Genomic DNA, 21,591 nt, shown 5'->3' with positions numbered 1-21,591 from the left:
AGGGGCAGGAGGGAAGCAAATACTAGCCTAGCCGCAGTCTCTACACCAGCACGGAAGTTGCATTCATGTGTTGTCTTCCAATAATATATACAAGACAGCTGAGTGGCACTGGGATTGGTAGAAGAGTCTGGCTTCTTGCAAATTGAGCTTTTGGTCTGGGACAGAGGAAAGAGGGGGACAACCATAGGCCCACAATAGAAAAGGGGGCACAAATTTATTTGAGCAGGCTACGAACACTTGGCAGGAGTTGGTAAAAGGCCATGGAATTGATGAGGAGATACCACTGGAGCTACCCAATTACTTCTGAGCCCCTTCCCCACTTAAGAAAACCTGCCAGTTGAGCAAACAGGTTAATTCAAGCTTGCTGTATTCCACAATTAATCTACTCCTGCATGCCTCAATTATTTTCAAGCCTTCATCTGCTTTTGAAGCATTTATTAGTGGGGGCAGTGACTGTTCTAGAGGAGTTCATCCACTGGAGCCGTTCCCTCGGCAAGAGGCTGTGCGGAGAGTCAACCTGATCTTGTCTCAATTTGCCGTCGTCTCTGCCAAACTCTTCCCAGCAGGAATCCCTGGATTGTATGTGGGAGCAGAAACCCGGTCCAATTCTGTACCTCCATCACCATCCTCCTCAAGCCAAGTGCAGAGCAGTCATAACCAAAAATGCAAGAAGCATGGCCCGACTCAGAGGATGGTGTTGGTCGCAAAGGATACCTCGTGCCTCTCCTCCTCTGCCCCCAGAGAGGGCAACTTAGGAAATAGTAGACAACCAAATCAGTAGCAAGGAGCACTGTAGCTGGAACGTGCCCGTCTTGTATATATTACATAAAACAGCCAAGGGAAAGGAGAGCAAGCATACAGGGCAGTTGTGACACCTCCATTAGGCTCAAAGGACTGAAGAAACCAATCCCATGGCAAGTGAAACGTCCTTGGAACCAAATTGTGACATGGTATCACAGCCTTGAACACACATCCGAGCCAAATGAGTCAGTGCAAAAAGTGCAAAATAAATATTATATACTGTAACTTCCAGCATCCATTTCAGATGCACAGCAGTAGAGAACGAAACAGTCATATATCCACAGATAACAGCATTAACATATTGGAGATATCTGGGAACATTAATAGCACCTGGGTTAACCCTCACACCGCCTAATGCTTTTGACTACTCTCATCCGCACTAGAATTAAGCCAGCCATCAAGACTGTGCAATGTCACTAAGAAAACTTCTAAAACACTTCCTTAAGTTAGAGTTCAATTTTCTTTTAAAAAGTTTTTTTTGTTAAAAAAAATTAAAAATAAATAAGGCACAATTGTCTAGAAACAATTTTTTTTTAAAAAAAGAGACAAGGTAGGTTAAGGACAAAGCAACTTAAGCGATAGAATGGGACGCATAAAAAGAGCATCCGCAGTGGTCAAAGGGTTAAGCATACCAGGCACAGTTTCAAATTTTCTAGGACAATTTGCCCCGGCGCCCCCAGTGAATTGGAGCCCTGAAAAGGAGAAACAAAAAGAACAAAAAGAAAGAGACAATTGATGTAACTCAGGGTTAGTTTTAGAAGGAGGCAGAATTTGTATATGCCCCCACTTTGCTTTCATTTTTCCTATAAACAGTGTACCTGTGGATATTCATCAGAAACAACGCACACATTGAAATAACTCAAAAGCATGGGATGTAGCGATGGAGCAGAGGTTGTGTGCTCCCACCTTGCTCTCACAGCTATGAGCCACCTCTCGCGCAGGCTCCAAAGGCTAACTTCATTCAATAGGGGATGAATTTTCTGCCAAGGCTGATGCTTTTTTTTTGGCCACTTCAGAAGGCAGTTAAGAGAGCTAACCAGTGGGACTGGAGTCACATACAGGTCAGGTTAAGGACTTTTGACTACACTCACCCGAACTAGAACTAAACCAGCCATCACAATTGTGCAATTGAACCCTGGGAGTGAACCTTCAGAAAACTTCTAAAACACTTCCGTATGTGTTAGAGTTCAATTTTCTTTTAAAAGGTTTCTTTTTTTTTGTTAGAAAAAAATTAAATAAGGCATGATTGTCTAGAAACAAAAGAGACAAGGTGTTCCCTGCCTGAGATTCGAAGAAAACCTGACAGCCTCACCATTGCTGACACTTCATTTTTATCCAAGATTTGTTTAACCAGATTTTAATCCTCAGTTGCCACAAGGAAGTTCAAATACAGGGCTGTGTCTAGTAATGTATCCACCACATTTCTGTACCCCATGCTGGAGAGGGCAGGGAAAGACTAGGGAGGGAAGTTAAAAAAGACACGCCCCCGTATCTCACTGCTGATGAGATCTGTGGTGTTAAATAAATTAGGCTATTCCTAATCAGCTCTGCCAGGGATCTGTCATTAGTCTTGCCGCCAATAATAGGGTTTAGATGGAAAATAAAGTGAAGTTTGAAAAAAAAACAACACGGAGGAAATTTCTCGCTGAACGATGGCAGAAACCCATTTTAATGGGCCAACAATTTATGGGCATGTGTACAGGCCTATTTATCATGTCCCTTTGGCTGGGCGTGGCAGGGTTCAGATGCCAGAGCTTAGGGACTGCACCTTCTGCAGTCTTTAATGATGTCAGGCGGCTCAGAAATCAGTCAATCCCAAGGTGGAATGAAAAGATTACTAAGAAACAAGCCAACCCCTGATGGTTGGAGCTTCCCCCTCACTTACTAAATTGTAGTACACAAGCTGAAATAATCCCAAAATATCCCACTTCAATGCAAAATTTAATTACAACCAGATAAATTTAAATCTAGAATGAACCACTTGGTCAATCTCAATTGGCTTTTCCGCTCTGTCACAGCCCGCACCCTTCCTGCCCCGTTTCCCACCCCCACTTCCTAGAGGGGAGAATGTATAGATTCACTTCCTTGTAATTCTTCACAGGGAAAGCTACACAGCTGCCTGGCTACAGAAGGCATCACCGGCCTGCCCTCCCTGGATAGATGCTGTGCTGGAGCACAAATGGGGTGAAGAGGGGTTGGGGGAGGGAGCTCCTGCACTGTCTGCAGTGCACAGCAATGCAGCAACTTTTGATGCCCCCTGAAACTTGCAGACATTTTGCTGCAACAAGAGGTTTCAGGGGCCTGAAGGAGACTGCGTGATGCAGTGATTGGCCGGAAGAGCGGGTGGAGGATGGGCTGAGATATTGGATGAGGGGGGCAGCACAGCCGACGACAAGACAGGAGCAGGGACCCTCTCCTATACACCCCTCACAGTCCCAGGACAGAACTGCTGCATCCACTATTGGACTTGGACACCAATTACACATTGGTCAGAGGTCTGACCTCACAGCCTTGAAAAAGGTGGCAGGAAATGAACAACTTGCAAAAGTGGGAGGGGTAAATTTGGGAGGGGTTCTAAATAGATTATCGATGGAGGTGGCAGCATTTACTACCCATCTACTACTAGCCCTGAACCGAAGAGGTCGTTAAGAGTCAACCACACTGGTGGATCTGAGTCACGTATAGGCTAAATAAGCAAAAACTGCCGATCGCCATTTCTGAAGGGACATTAATGAACTGGGTTTTTGACAACAATCCAATAGTTTCACATCACCAATGATCCTTGCCTTAATTCCAGATTTAGCTCCTGGACTTTAATTTCCTAGCTGACATGGGGGGAGGGGGGGTGGGGGATGCAAACTCACGCTTCCGGATCAATGGCCCAGAACTCTGGATGCTTGTCCAGCAGCTCGACCGCTAGAATTTCAAAAGAGATGGCCAAAGGCGATAGGGCAAGTGGCCTCCTCATAACGTTCAGTGAAAATACCAGAGAGCAGGTTCTATTACTACCAGACGTCACCAGGATTTTCACAGAAGTTTTGGGCTGTGACAACTCCTACATGAAAAACACGCCAATGCCGCAAAAGTTTCAAATGCAGCCAGGCAGAAGGGAGAGTGGATCAGGGGTTCATTAAAACTGGGAATTGTTGCTCTGGGAAATCCAAACTGAATCCTCCCTCCGCAAGATCCCGAGCGGGAGCCGCTTACTTGTTCCGTCGTCCGGCTCGAAGCTGGCGGTGCTGTTCCACGTTGGATTGGCATTCCCGTAGTACTCGTCCGTGTTGGCGGGATCAGTGTAATCGGCAGGGTTAAACGTCCTGGAATGAAAATGCAAACACCTGATACGCTGCCACCCAGAGCCACAAGTAGTCCCAGTGGGAACGCAATGCCTCATGACACTCGTGTCTCAGTACAGCCTCAAAGGCGGGGACAGCGCAATGCAGGATTTCAGATACAGCTGTGACTTGGTTAGAAGGCAGTGGGGTCCAATCTCACTCTAGAAACTGGGGTGCAAATCCTCGGCTGGTACTCCAGTGCAGTACTGAGTGAGTGCCACACTGCCAGCACACCATCTTCCTGATTAGAAATTAAACAGAGGTCACTGTTTGTGCACTTTGGACAGATGTGAAGGATCCTATTGCTTTTTTGTTTGTTTGTTTGGAGAGTTACGGGTTTGAGCCCCACAATAGGGAGAACTAAGCCCTCAGCAGATACTCCCAGTGTCATGTTACATAGAACAACATAGAATTGTACCGCACAGGAACAGGCCCTTCGGCCCACAATGTCTATGCCGACCATGATGTCAAATGAAACTAATCCTTTCTGCCTGCACATAATCCACCTCTCCATTCCCTGCATATTCAAATCTAACAGCCTCTTAAATGCCTCTACTGTATCTGCTCCCACCACCACCTCTGGCAGCCCGTTCCAAGCACCGACCACTGTGTAAAAAAAAAGCTTGCCCCGCTCATCTGCTTTAAGCTTCCCCCATCTCATCTTAAAGCTATGCCCTCTAGTATTTGACATTCCTACCCTGGGAAAGAGACTCTGACCATCTACCCTATCTATGCCTCTCATTTTATAAACTTCTATCAGGTCTCCCCTCAGCCTCCGATGCTCCAATGTTACACATGGGACATTAAACCCAGGCTGCCAAGGAAAGTTTCTATGGACAGTCTTTTCCCTGGGGTCATAGGCCAATATTTATCCGGCAATCAAGGTATCTAAAATGCCAGCTAGATGTTAAGCTGCATTTGTAGGAGCTTGCCATGTTTCCTACACTATAACAGTAACTGCACTTCAGAAGTACTTCATTGGATGTGTGAGGCGATCCCAATAGATGTGACAGAAATGCAAATCTTTAACAGCGAGGACTGACAAACTTCAAACACCTGGCCAAATGGACTAAAATTTATTCAGGAAAGTATCGCTAAAAAGGAGCTTGTCACATCTGGTCAAACACATTAAGACAGCATGGATACCAATTAACTCTCCTTTTTCTCTCTCGGAAGTTAACAAGGCAACTAAATGCAGAGAAGTGGACCTGATAGAGGTGTATACGATGATGAGAGGCATTGATCCTGTGGACAGTCAGAGGCTTTTTCCCAGGGCTGAAATGGTTGCCACAAGAGGACACAGGTTTAAGGTGCTGGGGAGTAGGTGCAGAGATGTCAGGGCTAAGTTTTTTTTTTACTCAGAGAGTGGTGAGTGTGTGGAATGGGCTCCTGGCAATGATGGTGGAGGCAGATATGATAGGGTCTTTTAAGAGACTTTTGGATAGGTACATGGAGCTGAGAAAAATAGAAGGTTATGGGTAAGTCTAGTATTTTCTAAAGGTAGGGACATGTTCGGCACAGCTTTGTGGGCCGAAGGGACTGAATTATGCTGTAGGTTTTCTATGTTTCTATGGAGTGCAGTTCACCTTTAGTTCCTCAGTCCTCCAAAGGGATGAGGGAGTTGGGATCCCTGTTAGGAATGCCCCTGGCAGTGTCAACACTTCAAAAGCTATACAGCACAGAAAACCAGCCCTTCTGCCTAACTCATCCACACCAACCAAACATCTTGTGTCTATCCAAGCTAATCCCATTTCCCTGCGTTTGGCCCACATCCCTCTAAACCTTCCTTATCCATGTACCCACCAAATGCCTTTTAAATGTCGCCTCTACCATTTCCTCTGGCCGTCGTTCCATATACCTACCAGTGTGTGGAAGAAGTTGCCCCTCAGATCCCCTCTCACTTTAAACCTATGCGCTCCAGCTTTAGACTGCCACCCCCCCCCCCCAACCCTAGGGAAGAGACTGTGGTTATTCACCTGATCTGTGCCCCTCATGATTTTATAAGCCTCTATTAAAGTCACTCCTTAGCCTCATACATGCCAGGGGAAAAAAAAAATCCCAGCCTATCCAGCCCCTCTAGTCCCAGTAACATACTTGTAAACCTTTTTTTTTTAAAAACACCCTCTCCAGTTTAATGACATCTTTCCTATGGCAGGGTGACAAGTGTACAAAGTACTCTAAATGTAGCCATACCGATGTCTTGACCAGCTGAATGACGACACACCAACTCCTGTACTCAATATACTGACCTATGAAGGCAAGTGTGCCAAACACCTTCACCACCCCACTTACCTGTGCCGCCACTTTCAAGTAACTATGCACCCGTGTCCCTAGGCCTCTCTGTTCTACAACACCCCCAAATATTTCCTGTGCAAGTCCTGCCCTGGTTTGTTTTACCAAAATGCAACACCACGCATTTATCCAACTTAAACTTCATCTGCCATTCCTCAGACCACTGGCCCAGTTGAAGATCATTGTGATTTTAGAACAACCTTCTTCACTGCCCACTATACCACCAACTTGCTCCGCTCATTACTCCAGAGGTGTAGCGCACTTGAAAGAAATTCCACCCACCCCACCCAATAACAGACCGGTTTGAATTTCAGGCCCAGAACCAGAGGAGCTGTAACTTGACGTCTCAATGCACAACTTATGTCCAAAAGAATTCAGTTTGTGAAAAGCAACTTACCCCATTCCCTGGGCAGAAAACCTTCCTCCTCTTCGGCCCAAACCTGATGAACAGAACAGAACTGGGATTGGTTTAATTTCCAGGCACAGATGCTGCTTATGGAAGAACATAAGAGGAGCAGACCATCTGGCTCCACCACTCAATAAGATCATGACTGCTCTGGCCGTGGACTCAGTTCCACCTACCTGCCTTTCCCCATAACCCTTAATTCCCCATCTATGCAAAAATCTACCTGTGTCTTAAATATATTTAATGAGGTAGCCCCTACTGCTCCCTTGAGCAGAGAATTCAACAGATTCGCTACTCTCTGGGAAAAGCAGTTCCTCCTCATCTCCCTCCTCCCCCCAATCTTGAGGCTACACCCCCTAGTTCTAGCCTCACCTACCAGTGGAAACAACTTTCCTGCCTCTATCTTATCTGTCCCTTTCATAATTTTACACGTTTCTCTAAGATCCCCTCTCATCTGAATTCCAGCACGTAGAGTCCCAGGCGACTCAATCTCTCCTCATGGGCTAGGAGAGGCTAGCTAAACACGAGGCTTCATCCCAGTGAGGACCCTTTTGCAAGCAGGAGGTGCATGGCCTACAAAAGCTCCCAGAACATTAGCTGGTAAAGGTGGTCCATTTTGCCTTGTTGCAGAGTGCCAGGCCACTGGGGACGCATTCCTCCACCTCCGCCCCACAGGTGCCCAACTCCACAGCTGCCAGTTTTAAACGCGCTCACGGATGTTGCAAGAGCATCACTGGCAAGGCCAGCATTATGCATCTATGACTGCCCTCTTGAGGGAGTGGTGGCAAGACTCCTTCTTGAACTGCTGCAGTCCATGCAGCGAGGCCACTCTCAGTGACGCCGGGCTGGGCAAATCCAAGTGAAGGAAAGGGACGATGTTTCCGGGTGAGGGTGGGTGCATCACTTGGGAGCAGGAAAGCCTGGTGGGGCCCCCCAAGCACCTGCAACCCTCGTACTTTGAGGTGGTAGAGGATGCAGGCTCGAGAGGGCAGCTTTGCCGAGTTGCTGCAGTGCATCTTGTACAACTGTGATCCCCAACATTAAATCACAGTTAGAAATAACTGCAGCCACCTCATCCTATAAATTCTCAGTGTTGTCACCGGGGCAGTTTTGGGGATTACAGGGGACGTCTTCATTTATATATTCATTTCTTGGACATGGGCGTCATTGGTAATGTCAGCATTTTTTGCTCAGTCTATTGTCATAGACACCAGGGTGCAATGAGATTCCTTGCATGAAGCTCACAGAGTAAACACTAATAAATATGACATGCGCAAGACAGCAGAATGGTGCAGAGATTGTAGTCCAATCTGAAGTAGTGAAAAAATAAAACTAAAGTGACTATAGCAGAATAACAGAGGGGTAGAATTAGGAGACAGTATCACTGGGAAAGGGGTGCAAAAGAGATTTTTGGTTCACAAGTCTGATAGCAGTGGGGAAGAAGCCATCTTCCTCAATGCTATCGTCTGATCGTCCAGACTTTCAAGCTCCTGTATCTTATCCCAGAAGGGAATGGCCAGAGTCGCAGGCATCCTTAGCAATACCACTAGTCTTCCCGAAGCAACGTACTGGAAGGGAGTGACGAGCCCATGATGGACCAGGCTGTGTTTACCACTCTCTGCTTATCCCCAGTTGCCCTCAGGAAGGTGGCAATGAGAAACCGTGAAGTGCTGCACGTTTGTGCAGTGAAGGTGCTGCCAGGGCTCCTGGGGAAGGAGCTTCCAGGATTTAGACCCAACCAAATCCATTTCCAAACTGGGATGGTGTGCAATGTGGACAGGAACCCGCAGGGGGTGGTGGTCCCCCGCTGCCCCCAATCGTTATTGGTGGTAGGGGTCATGGGGCTGGAGTATGGGCAAGAAAATGCAGTGCATTTTGTAGGTGGCACACACTGCACCCAGTGATGGATGGGGGTACCAGTCAAGGGGCTGACTCATCTTAGACTGGTGTCCAGTTTGAACGTTAACTGGAGTGGAACTCGGCCAGGCAAGAGTGCGAGTCGGAGGGAAACCTGAAAGCATTCTTCTGTGCCAGCTGCCCTCGTCTTTCATCATGGTAGAAGTTGCAGGTCTAAGGAGAGCCTGTCAGAGTAGTAGAGGGTTAACCTTCCAACCTGAGCAGCCAGCGTGCATTTAAAAAAATATTTTTACCTTTGCAAAATTTTCAAACTGAATAACCCCAGCTAATAGAGCTGCTGCCTCACAGCTCCAGTGACCCAGGTTTGATCCTGACCTCCGTTGCTATCTGAGTGGAGTTTGCATGTTCTCCCTGTGACTGCATGGGTTTCCTCCCACACCCCAAAGACACACGGGGGTTGGTGGGTTAATTGGCTGCTGTAAGTTGCCCCCAGTGTGCAGCTGAGTGGGAAAATCTGGGGGTGGGGGGGGAGGGGAGCTGGGAAGGGAATTGAGGGAAAATAATACGAGAGTAAGTGTTTGATGGTCGGTGCGGAGTTGGTAAGCCGGAGACCTGTGCTGTACGACTCTCTGGCTCATATTAAGCCAATAAAACCTTCTGGGAACCAGGGGAGATGGCACACACGTACTGCAGCTCTGGTGCAAGCGCCGTCAAGTCATCATTGCGTTCCAAAGGTGCTTACCTCTGCCTCTGCCCCGTCCTCGCCTTCCTCTCTCAGAGGTCCTGCCAAAGGTCCCACTGCTCTTTGCTCCGTCCAGCCCATTCTCCTGGCCCCGAACTGCACAGGGAAGAAATCCAATCGAGGGGTTACTCGTGAAAGGGGCACCCGATGACCGCTCAACGCTCTTCACTGGTGTTCCAGTGGACAGAAGAGGATGGGGGAGATCTCCCTAGGCCCAAGCCCAGTGTTAAACTCATCAATCTCACTGAACCAGAACATTCAGTCATTTTGACACTGAGAGGCAGCACAGTGGCCAAGTTTACAGGTTATTAATGCAGTGACCATACCGATGACCTGGACAGACTCATTCAAATTCCATCAACACAGCTGGGGAATTTAAATAAATCTGCAAACAGCGACTGTAAGATTGAGGCAAAATCCCCCTGGGTTCACTAGTGATCAATGGGGAAGGAAAGCTTCCATCCACATCTGTCTGACCTGCACGTGGTTTCAGACTCACCAAGGCATTAAGCCACTGACTTGCTTCACCTATGCTGCTGGAGAACAGGAAATCATCCAACGAGGAGCTACACACAAAAGGTACTGGAGGTCAGCGGGTCAGGCACCATCTATAGAGGGAAATGGACAGTTGACGTTTCAGGTTGGCCAGTCCAGATGAAGGGTCTTGACCCAAAACGTTGACTGTCCATTTCCCTCCACAGATGCTGCCTGACCCACAGAATTCCTCCAGCACCTTCGAGTGTCGCTCCAGATTTCCAGCACCTGCAATCCCCCATGTCTCCATCCAAAAAGGAGGCTCGTATTCAGGTCCGACTGCCATCAAACCCTGAACTATGGTGACACTTGTTCAGTTTGACTTCAGAACAGAATTTATTGGCCAGAGGCTACTGGAAGTCTTGGTTCCCATTTCCTGTCCCCAAATGACAGGAAACAGCACAAGTAATTTTCCATAGCCTGTTCATTATGGCTCTCCCCCAAAATAGTTTCCAACAGCTCAGACAGGAAGCTTAAATGCCCTCTGACATGGTCCAGCAACCACTCCATTCACAGCAACTGGGAGATGCCACCCATGGAAGAGGTGCCCTCATTAACCTGTTGGTACATTCTGCTGTGCAGACACTGCCAAGGTCACAGTCTGTACATTGCACAAGACTCAAAATAACTGATTTTAATTTGAACAGGGGCTCAGTTTGACCACCAATACTCTGTGGTGGCAAAAGTCAACAGCTCCCCACACTCAAACATGCTGCCAACAGAGCCTCATTTCCCCACGACCTAACAGAGATCTTTAAAAAGGATGAATGGTGATTTCTGCCACTCCACAGCCAAGAGGCTGAAAGCCACTCATAAATCCCGTCGGGAATTCTGGAGCACATCTAGTCCCAGAGAGTGGTGGGAAAAGGGAACTCACTCCCACACAGAACAGCCAAGAACCAATGATACACAAAAGGAGGAGGGCAGGTATGTTCAACAGGTGAAAAAACAGACAGGGTCAGGTTCCAGGAGGGATGGATGGATAACCCAGAACGATTCCACGGTGTGACAGCGAGAACATCCATCAAGGCAGTCCTGACACGAGCCACTTACACTCCCTGCCCCGGCTCGCACCCCTTCCTCTCCTGCTTCCACCCACGCGCCTTCGGCTGAACTCCCGGTCTCGGTCGCGAATCTCTTTGCCCTCTTCGTTTCCTTCTGCCTGACCAGCTTCCTTCTGTCCCGCCAAGCTCTTCTTCTTCCCCACCATTTCCCAAGAATCCTGCGAGGGGAGGAGAGAAAGGTGACCAGCTGAGCAAAGGGACAGTGAATCCTCTCTTGCAGAGGAGCTGAATTTTACACTCGCTGCCTCATTCACACACACGTTCCAGTAGAGAGAGCTGGTCATCCTTCTCTCTGATGAACTGGCTGAGGTTGAGCCTAACATAACACGCACTATGGCAGGCACGGTAGCGTAGCAGTTAGCGTAATGCTATTACAGCGCCAGCGACCCAGGTTCAATTCCGGCCGCTGTCTGTAAGGAGTTTGTACGTTCTCCCGTGTCTGCGTGGGTTTCCTCCGGGTGCTCCGGTTTCCTCCCACATTCCAAAGACGTACGGGTTAGGAAGTTGTGGGCGTGCTGTGTTGGCGCCGGAAGCGTGGCGACACTTGCGGGCTGCCCCCAGAACACTCTACGCAAAGGATGCATTTCACTGTGTGTTTTGATGTACATGTGACTAATAAAGAAATCTTATCTTACTATGGAGCCAGGCACAGGGGCAAAGAGGTTAAGATAATGGACTGCCAGTCTGGACTGATTCAGAGGTGGCGCATTGGGGCGGCAGGAGGTGTTGCTGCCTCACAGATCCAGCAACCTGGGTTCGATCCTGACCTCTGGTGCTGTGGGAAGAGTTTGCACGTTCTCTTATGACTGGGTGGGTTCCCCCGCCAGGTGCTCCAGTTTCCTCCCAAGTGCTGGCAGTTGAAGTAGAGGAGTGGTCATGGGCAGGCGAGACAGAACAGGTTACAGGGTGATAAGTGGTGGAATAGGACTGCTCTGAGCACCAGCATAGAATCAATGGGCTGAGTGGCCTCTTTGTACGCTGGAAGGAAATTTAAAAGAATCAAAAAGTCTATGGGGAAGTCGCAGAATAAGTCACAGGACTACAAGGGATTAGGAAAAGTGGGACTGGTTGGTTTGCTCTGTTGGGGAAGCCAGTATGGACTCAATGAGCCAAATGACCTTTCTCTATGTTGCTCTCATTGTTTCCTGGTCTGGACTCTAGAGTTTAGAAGAATGAGAGGCAATGCCATTGTAACACACAAAATTCTTATGTGTAGTTGTTTCTCTTAGGTGGGGTGTCTCAAACCAGAGGTCACGGAATCAAAACAAAAGGGTTGGCCATTCAGGATGGAGAGGAGAAACTTTTTTCCCCCACCTGGAGGGTGATGAATTGCTGGAGTTCACTACCCGAAAGGGCTATGGGGGCTCAGTTGCTGAGTACATTCAAGACTAAGGGGAGGGGGGGAAACGTTTCTGGATATTAAGGGAATTATGGGCCTAGTGCAGGAAAGTGGCACTGAGATAAAGGATCGATGGTCATTAAATGCGAGAGCAGCTGTGGTCTGCTTGTGCTTCTATTTCCTACAAGTTGCTCTAATTCCACAAGGCATATATCAAAGGACTTGTATAAGGGACAACAAAAGATGCTGGAGGAACTCAGCAGGTCAGTCAGCATCTGCAGAGGGAAATGGACAGCAGACATTTCAGGTCGAGAACTTCATCTGGACTGAAACAGAGGGGAGGTAGTCAGTATAAAAAGGTGAGGGGGTGGAGCAAAAGCTGGAGAACAAGTGAGGAAGGGTGATAGGCAGAGTGCAAATAGCCACAGAGGCTTCCCCTCACCGTCACCCCTCCTCCACCATTTTCTGCTTCAGGTAAAGTGGCCCTGGAACTTAGCCTGAGCTGACAGCTGCTCCCAATTGGATACAGGGAGCAGTCTCTATTCCAGGTAGGTGTGCACCTGGCATGCGACAATGGATGTGCTTGTTGTGGACAAGCACAGGGGGTTGTAGAAACCAAGTACTGGTCTGGTTACCTTTGGAAAAGGTCCATGTTTAGTCAGTGCATCCTTTTGCAGAACAGCCTGCAAACACTCAGCTCAATACAGGAACGCTGGTGATGCCCAAATCCCGATACGACAAGAGGGAGAGGAAACCAGGGGACATCTAATAATGTTTCCAAATGGATGGACTGGAACTGCATTGCCAGCCAGAATACAGTCTGTTGGATGGAAATGCTTAGTACAGTAGCTTGAGGGCAACAGCATTCCAGGGAATGGGAACATTAACGTGCCATTTCGCACGTGGCTTTGTTACAGATCTGGAGCTGGGTTGCTGAAGTTAGCCTTCCTTCTATCAGGCAGTCTTATTGGGCAGGGAAGCGAGACAAAGGCACACACACCTCTCACCCCACTCTCTCAGCTACACTGGTTCCGATTCATACACAAAAGCAGTACCGTGTCTGGGTTTCCTTCCAGGAGAACATTGATAGCCCTGTTGACGTCACCATTGCAATCGTGCAAAGCGATCATGCACTCATCCTGGTTTTTGCCTGTGATGTCAATCAGCTGCGGAACAGAAGAGGTGGTTCGGTCAGATGGCATCACTTTTACCTCGCCCCATGGGCGAGAGCCAAAAAGCCCAGGAGGAACAGATGGCGCAAGGTAAAGCGAACAGCCTGAGGCAACGGATGGAACTCTCATCCACAGAAGCCCCAAGGAAACCTTCATGCTTCAGAACACCCCAGCAGGAGGGAACAACCTATACAAGAATAAATGGTTGTTTCCTTGCCCCTGGCAGATAAACACTGCACCCCACCCCAAAAAGCATGCCGATTAATCTGGTCTTAACTAAAAATGGCACCCAATCAATTTCTGCACAAAAGCAAACAGAACTGGAGAGTCAACGATGAAACTCCTGCAAATTACAAGCTCCCAAACACTACAAGAGGCCATTTGGCCCATTGGGCCTGTGCCGGTCCTCTGAACTAATTACTTCTGTTCCTCCCCAATAGGGGATTGTACCTTTTCACATCCGAATCCAGATTTTCCTTTGAAAGTTAATGTCTGTTTTCAAGGAGAGGATTTTGGATCATAAGTCAGTGTGGGACAAAGAAAATCTACACTCTTCTCCCTTCATCCCTGCCAGCCCAAAATTACACCAGATTCTCTTTTTTAAAACCAAACTTGAGCCCATATCCCTCTAGTTACCAGCCCCCTGGCAACAGTTTCCGGTTTACTCAGTCTGAACAGCTCAATTCCATCTTCCTTTAAGGGTTGCTGATCTGAACAACTCTAGTTTCTGTGAGTTTTCCACAAACCTAACTCCCCCACAATCTAATAATAAAATTAAATATTTGATATTCAAACTGTCAATAAATAGCGACCATTCGATATGTAACAAAGCATTTGTTTTGCATGGGAGGAATGCCCAAGACTCCAGAACCAAATTAACTGAGATTGCCACCACTATGAATCGGTGGCTGAACCCCAAGGTGATGCAGCCACATGCCAAATGGAGAGGGGCCGCGCGCCTGCGCTGGGAACAAGTATTCTGCCTTTGATACTTACCTGCTTTACTTTCTCTTCAAAGTCAGCATCATTGTGGTCTGAAATCATCTGTGCAATTCGTATCTGCTCTGCTGTGGCCTTGAGAGGTGGGGTCAAAAAAAAGGAAACAGTGACAGACAAGAGCCAGCTGTAACAGCCTAATCTCAGAAAGAATGACCTTGGTTGGGTTCCAGACGAGCGCAAGAAATACCTTAACCATGGGGCACACCCGTTCCTCTGCATTACATCAGTTGATATAGTTTCCTCCCACTCCCACCATCTTATCTACAGGATACAGCTTGCAAAGTCCCCTAACATCTGCAGAATACAGCCCCCTCACCTGCCAGATTTGGCAGCTGCTCCTGTCAACCATGGGACACTTCCACACCTGTTAACTGCCGGATATGGCCCTGTCCACCTCCCACAAACCTCAAAAGGCAAGATCCAGCTTCCTCTCCACCCCATCATCCCCCCCCCCCCCACCCCAAAACTGCTGGATGCAATCTGCCCTCATCCCACTTGCCATTGCACACACAATCTGTCGTTGGAAGAGTGGGTTTGTTGATCGAACACTCCAGAAACCAGATGACATGGTCAGCTTGCTTGCTGTGCGCAGTGGCTGCCGCATTTCCTACATCATACTGCGCCTTGGAAGGATCTCAAAGGCCGGAGAGAGCTTTGGGCCGTCCAAGTGAAATGGGGGGGACCACGGAAAGTAATGAACCTGCCCTCAACCTGGGCAGCAGGCAAAAATGTGGACAGGGTTAGCTCAAGTCAGGCAAGGGATCCACTGACTGAAAGACATCTGGCATGTTAAGTTTCAGGGACCATAGCCTTGCACAGTTAGAAAGGGACGGGGGGAGGGAACAGAATGCACTCGAACAATACAGAGTAGTAATGGAACACCTGTCACATGACGCTGCACAATGCTGCAAACTGCTCCCTCATGCTCAGCGCTGGGGGAGACAGTGGCATAAGGTTACAGCCGATCACGCAGGTTATCCAGCCAGTTTAGTCAAACCTACAGCACGCTGCTCAGGTGCAATAGCTCTGCCCCCTTCTTCCTCTGCATCAAGTTCCAGACTGACTGCGGCACTTCAATACCAGCACCAAGTCGCCAGCTGATTATTTTTAAACAGACGAACTCTGAAATGACGCCCAGTTTAAATGGGTGTTTGGGGGGGGGGGTGAAAAGCCCTGAAGAAAATGATGCTTCACAAAGCCTTACTCACCAACTCCAGCCAGGAGCTGAAGGCACGCCACCCCTGATCTCCTGCACCAGGTGAGATCGCCCAACGAACTACACTTAAAATTAAGCTACTGCCTGAGCAAAGTAGGGAGGTGCATTACAGCTGCAGCACAACCAAAAGGGAGGGATTGGAACACCTGAGAAACACACTACTCCTTGGCCCAGGAAACCCCTTTGCAAACAAGCCAGACAACAGCGGATGGCCAGGTATCATCTTGCTGTTGAAGCAAGACTGCCTTTGATGTAACATTGCAGAAACTATCAAAGCTTCAGAACAATGCAAGTGCCATTGGCATTTGACAAGTCATGCATGCAGTAAGGGGAGACTGCGCGGAACCAGCTTGGGGAAAACGAGGACTGGGGAAGGAAGGTGGGGCTTTGCAACGTCTGGTTAAGGACAAGCAGAGGGCTGCTGCTGCAAAGCTCCAACAAGCCAGTGGTGCTGTCCGGTGGTGTTCGCACATTCTCACTGCGACTGTGTCGGACTCCCCAGCCTAATCCCACTCCCCACCTTTCAGTCCACAGCCAACTGGCTTAAGCCAGGTTCTGCTGGAAAGTGGAGACACAAGACAGACTGCAGATGCTGGAATCTGGAGTAACACACAAAGCGCTGGAGGAAGGCAGCATCTATGGAGGGAAACGGACAGTTGACTCTTTGGGTCGAGACCCTTTATCTGGACTGAAAGAAAGAGGGAAGCTAGCCAGTGTAGAAATGTGTGTGGTGGGGAGGGGAGGGAGGGAGGAAGGGGTGGAGCAAGAGCTGGCAGGTGATAGGTGGATCCATTTTTTTTGGGGGGGGGGGGTGGAAACAAGAGTGGGAATCACGAGTGAAACTGGGAGGCGATGGGTGAAAATGACAAGGGGATGAAGCAGTTTCCTCCCACATCCCAAAGATGTATGGGTTAGGAAGTTGTGGGCGTGCTATGTTGGCGCTGGAAGCGTGGCGACACTTGCGGGCTGCTCCCCAGAACACCACGCAAAAGATGCATTTCACTGTGTTTCAATGTACATGTGACTAATAAAGAGATCTTATGATGGAATCTGATAGGAGAGGAAGGTGGACCATGGAATAGAGGGGGAGAGGTGCGCAAGAGAAACAGCAGGTGGTGGGCAGGTGGAGAGGGGAAAGGGATAGTGTGAGGGCCAGGTAGATCAGGAGGAGAGAGAAAGGGACCAGAAGTTTGAGAATTTGATATTCACGGCACCAGGTTGGAGACTGCCCAGGGAGAAATCAAGGTGCTGTTCCTCCGATGTGCATTCAGCCTTGAATGCGAGGAGTGATCTGCCACATTCCAGGCAGTGGGTTCCAAACCAACACACCCACTCTTCCCCCCAAGCCTACCCATTCTCTGGATGGAAGAGTTTTCTCCCCACCACCACTTAATCCTTTGGCCAATGACAAACCTATTAGTTACTCAACTGCCTGTTAAGGGAAATAACATTTCCCCATTCTCAGTAAAGGTCACTTAACCTGAAACATTAGCCGTTTCTCTCGACACAGATATCACCTGACTGTATGAGCCTTTCCAGGAACTTTGCTTTTTACTTGAGGAAACTGGGGTGCTCCCACTCACATTACCTAGACATCACAGCAAGTAGAGCCGCTGCCTCACAGCTCCAGTGACCCAGGTTTGGTCCCGACCTCCTGTGCCGTCTGTGTGGAGTTTGCACGCTCTCTCTGTAACCGTGCAGGGTCTCTCCCCCCCCCTACACACACTGCTCCAGTTTCCTCACACATCCCAAAGATGTGCGGGGTGGAGGAGGAATTGGCCGCTATAAATCCTCCCTAGTGTGTGGGTGAGGGGTAGAATCTTTGGGGGGGGGGAGAAGATGGTGACGGCAATCTAGGATGATTAGGTGACAGGGAAAATTAGTAGGGTAAACAAAGCTGGCATAGATTCGATAGGCTAATACATCCTTGTAAGGAAATATAGATCTGAAATAGGGGCCTCAACTTTGTACACCTGTCAGTTCTCCTTATTCCAAAGGAAACAACTCCAGTCTATGTGGTCTTTCCTCAGAACTGGGATTCGCCAGCCTGGTAGCATCCTTGTAGATCTCCTGTGCACCCTGTCTAATATTGTCATATCGTTCGTGCAGTGTGGGAACCAGAACCGTACACTAATCTAGCTATGACCTCGTACTCCACACCTGATCGCCCTTTCCCAACACCCTCCCCGCAAGCCCGCTCTTGCGTTCCACGCCTCAGCCACTGAGGGCAGTAGGGAGCTGGCAACACCAGGCAGTCCCCAGACTGGTACATCAAGAGCAGCTGCTGGAGTACAGCAGAAGGACAGCATAGCCTGCGCACCCCCACCGTTCTGGGCAATGACCGCAGTGGACATTTGGATGGAAGCAAGTCGGCACTGGCTTGAAGGGAATGGGAGCAGCGCTAAGCACCAGTAGGTTATCTGCCCCCCAGAGAAAGGTTACCTGTGGCCGCTGTTTCTGCTGTGTCTGATTCTGTGTCTGTGTCTGATCCCAGTTGCCTCGGGCTCGACTGGTGCCCACCGATGTCATCATTTACAGTATATACAAATAACAGTATTTACAAGGTACAAACCTGCAGGGAAAGAGCAGGGAAAAGACAGGTGAATAAAAATTGCCTTCACAGAGTCAGACAGTTATACAGCACGGAAACAGGCCCTTAGGCTCAACTCGTCCATCCCAACCGAATAGTCTACATTTGGCCCATATCTCTCTAAACCTTCCTATGAACATGTCCAAATGTCTTCTAAGTATTGTAACTGTACCCACCTCTACCACTTCCTCAGGCAGCTCGTTCCACATAACCGCTACCCTGTGTGCGGAGAAGGTTATACCTCAGGTCCTTTTTAAATGTTTCCCCTCTCAACTTCAGCCTATGCCCTCCCTTGCCCTGGGAATAAGGCTGTGACCATCCACCTTATCTGTGCCTCTCATGATTTTATAAATCTCTATAAAGGTCATCCTTCAACCTCCTATGCACCAGGGTAAAAAGCCTGGTGTTGAGGCCAAGATTGGACTAGCTATGATCTTATTCAATGGCAGAGCAGACTTGAGAGGTAGATTGGCCTACACCTGCTATGCTTTCTTGTGTTTTTTTTTTAAAAACACAAAGGATATGTGAACAAGGTAACTGCCATATCCACATAGAAATGAAACAATGGAGATTTTAAAAATTGAGAAGGGCGTTGAACTCTACACCTGGTGGTGGATGCAGAGTGGAAAGAGATTTGTCAGCTGAGTGAGCAGAGTCCGTCAGCTTCAACTCATCCAAAAGGTCTGTTGCCCATATCCCAAATCGCAGGGAATCCGTTCACGCATGTTTTCGCTGCCCGTCCGGTGATCACCAACCCACCCTGGCTCCTGGTTAAGCCACACGTTTGTTTTGAGGTTCACATCCTTGTTCTCAAAGTATCTGTGGTCCCTCGCACTTTACAACCACTGTAGGCTTCTGTCAAAGCTCCGATATCTCTGTTCCCCATTTTCATCCCTCCCTGATCACCAGTGGTTCTTCATCTGCAAGGGCCCAAAGCTCAGGAACTTTTCTTTTTCTCTCTCTCCTCCATTAGAGATGGTCCATAACACCTCCCTCTCAGACCAAACTTTGGGTCACCTGTCCTAGTATCTAATTCAGCATTAATTTTTAAAAACATTTCTGTTAAAATCTACAGCTAGATATTGATGCAACATGGAAGAGGTCAGCTGTGCAAAGCAACACATCAAGACCATTGTCAGTTTTTTTTTGCTAAGTATGTTGTCTGTCAATCACGCTTATCCCTTTCCTATCCCTGGTCAATAAAGCACCTGTACAGAAGAAAGACACCTCAAAAGCTTATGCAAAGCAGGGTCAGACCCAGGACAGCAAGGGAGGGGATGGGAAAGCACCAAGATTAATGGCAGAGTAGGGTTTAGGTGATGAACCTAACTTCCGAAGATGGGGAGGGAAGACGACGAACCAAGGAAGTGGAGAGGCATTTGGAAGGGTTAAATGAAGCATACAAGCATATGCAGCGGCTGAGGATAAAAATAAAATGGAGAAAATGCTAAAAACACTCAGGTCAGGCAGCACTAGGCAGTTAATGCTTCAAGTCTGGGACACTTTTTTTTGAAAACAAGGTAACACAGCCCTGCTGAACCCATTACTCCAGCTCCAATTGAAGAAGGTGTTTAATTCTGAGCATTGTACTTTCTGAAGGATCTTAGACAGTTCAGGAACACCTCTACTTCCTGAGAAGCTTAAGGAGAGTTGGCATGTCAACCAATCCTCAAACAAACTTCTACAGATGCGCTGTTGAAAGTACCCTGACTGGTTGTACCACAACCTGGTACAGCAATTCCAACACACAGGATCATAAGAGGCTGCAGAGTAGTAGACACAGCCTGGACCACCACAGTCACAGCCCTCCCAACCATTGAAAGCATCTACATTAGGCACTGCCTCAAGAAATTGGCATTTATCATCAAGGATCCCCACCATCCAGGTCCTGCCCTCTTCTCGCTGCTACTGTCAAGGCAGGAGGTACAGAAGCCTGAAGTCCCACACCACCAGGTTCAGGAACAGCTACTTCCCTACAACCGTCAGGTTCTTGAACTGACCTGCACAAACCTAATCCTACTTCAGTAATGGAACACGATGGCTACCTCTTGCACTACCATGGACTTATCTGTTTTTTTTGCACTAAATGTTTTGCCCACTTTTTTCTTCACTGTCGTACAAATTGTCCATAAATTATACACGTGTTCTGTTGTCTGAATCTGCATACCTGTGATACTGCTGCATGCAAAGTTTTTCCACTGTACCTGTACCTCACCATACTTCTGCAAATGACAATGAAACTTGACTAGACTTCACGTGGGAGGATGGTTCTGGGGAAGAAGATGATCAGTTACACAGATCAGAGAAGCTGGGGGTGTTTCCTCCAATCCAGGCAAGGTTAAGGGGAGACTTGACTGAAAATTTATGACATAGGAGGGTGCTATTTAGCTTGTTGAACTGCTTCTGCCACCCAAACTAATTCCACCTTACAGCACAACTCATAGCCCTGCAAATCACAGTTCTCAACACACATGCAGGCACTTTTTAAATGTAGTGAGCATTCTGGTCTCTGCCACCCATTTAAGCACAAGAATTCCAGACCCTCACCACCCTTTGGGTAATTTTCTCTTTATTTCCCCTCTGACCCTTCTTCTAAGTCACTGCCCTCTTGTTTTTGACCCCTCTGCCGATCCAAGTCCCTCTTAATTTTATACAATTTGATTAAATCTCTCCTTAGCCCTCTCCATCCTAAAGAAAAGAATTCCTGCCTTGCCAATCTTTCCTCAGAGCTCAAGAAAGGCAGTTTAAAGGTTCCTGTGGCTAATGTGAGACACAAAAAGAGGACACACACCTTGGGCGAACAGGAAAACAGCTAGGGAAAATTTTAACAAAATGCAGCAAAAATCAAACATTCTCCAAGACACAAATGTACAGGTTGCAGAGAGCCATTACGAGGATAGATATCTGGAGGCGTTTTCTTCTGGCTGCAGAGACTGGAATCAGGGGGCCATTTGGGACCACGAGAACAAAATGGGCAATGGGAGCCTTTGGTAATCGCAGTCCCAGGATGAATATATTGAATGCAGAGATTGATTGATTCTTGGACATGCAGGGATTAGGCAGGAAAGTGAAGAGACTCAGGATTAGCAGTGATTGCATTGAATGGTGAGGCAAGCTAGAATGGTTAAGGCCTGCTCCTATTCCTTGGACTATATGCATGCTATTTTAATCGATGTAGTCAGCACAGTGGTGCAGTTGCCTGACAGGGCCAGGAACCTAGGTTCAATCCTGACCTTTGCCGCCG

The 21,591-nt window shown here is 48.2% G+C and overlaps 1 protein-coding gene across 1 annotated transcript in view; it reads right to left on the bottom strand.

The window, feature by feature from the left end:
• ubap2l (ubiquitin associated protein 2-like) overlaps window positions 1-18,329 on the bottom strand; it is a 75,046-nt gene extending 56,717 nt beyond the window's left edge. Inside the window, 7 exon segments of the mRNA XM_052045824.1 lie at window positions 4,009-4,118; window positions 6,826-6,868; window positions 9,434-9,529; window positions 11,021-11,189; window positions 13,426-13,536; window positions 14,539-14,616; window positions 18,200-18,329. Coding sequence (XP_051901784.1) covers window positions 4,009-4,118; window positions 6,826-6,868; window positions 9,434-9,529; window positions 11,021-11,189; window positions 13,426-13,536; window positions 14,539-14,616; window positions 18,200-18,289 — 697 coding nt within the window. The 5' untranslated portion in view covers window positions 18,290-18,329.
• Between the last annotated feature and the right edge of the window lie 3,262 nt (window positions 18,330-21,591).

Source organism: Pristis pectinata, chromosome 40, assembly GCF_009764475.1.
Source record: "Pristis pectinata isolate sPriPec2 chromosome 40, sPriPec2.1.pri, whole genome shotgun sequence".
Classification (NCBI taxonomy): Eukaryota; Metazoa; Chordata; class Chondrichthyes; order Rhinopristiformes; family Pristidae; genus Pristis; species Pristis pectinata.
Note: the sequence above shows the minus strand (reverse complement) of the source record. Positions and strands in the feature narration are given on the sequence as shown.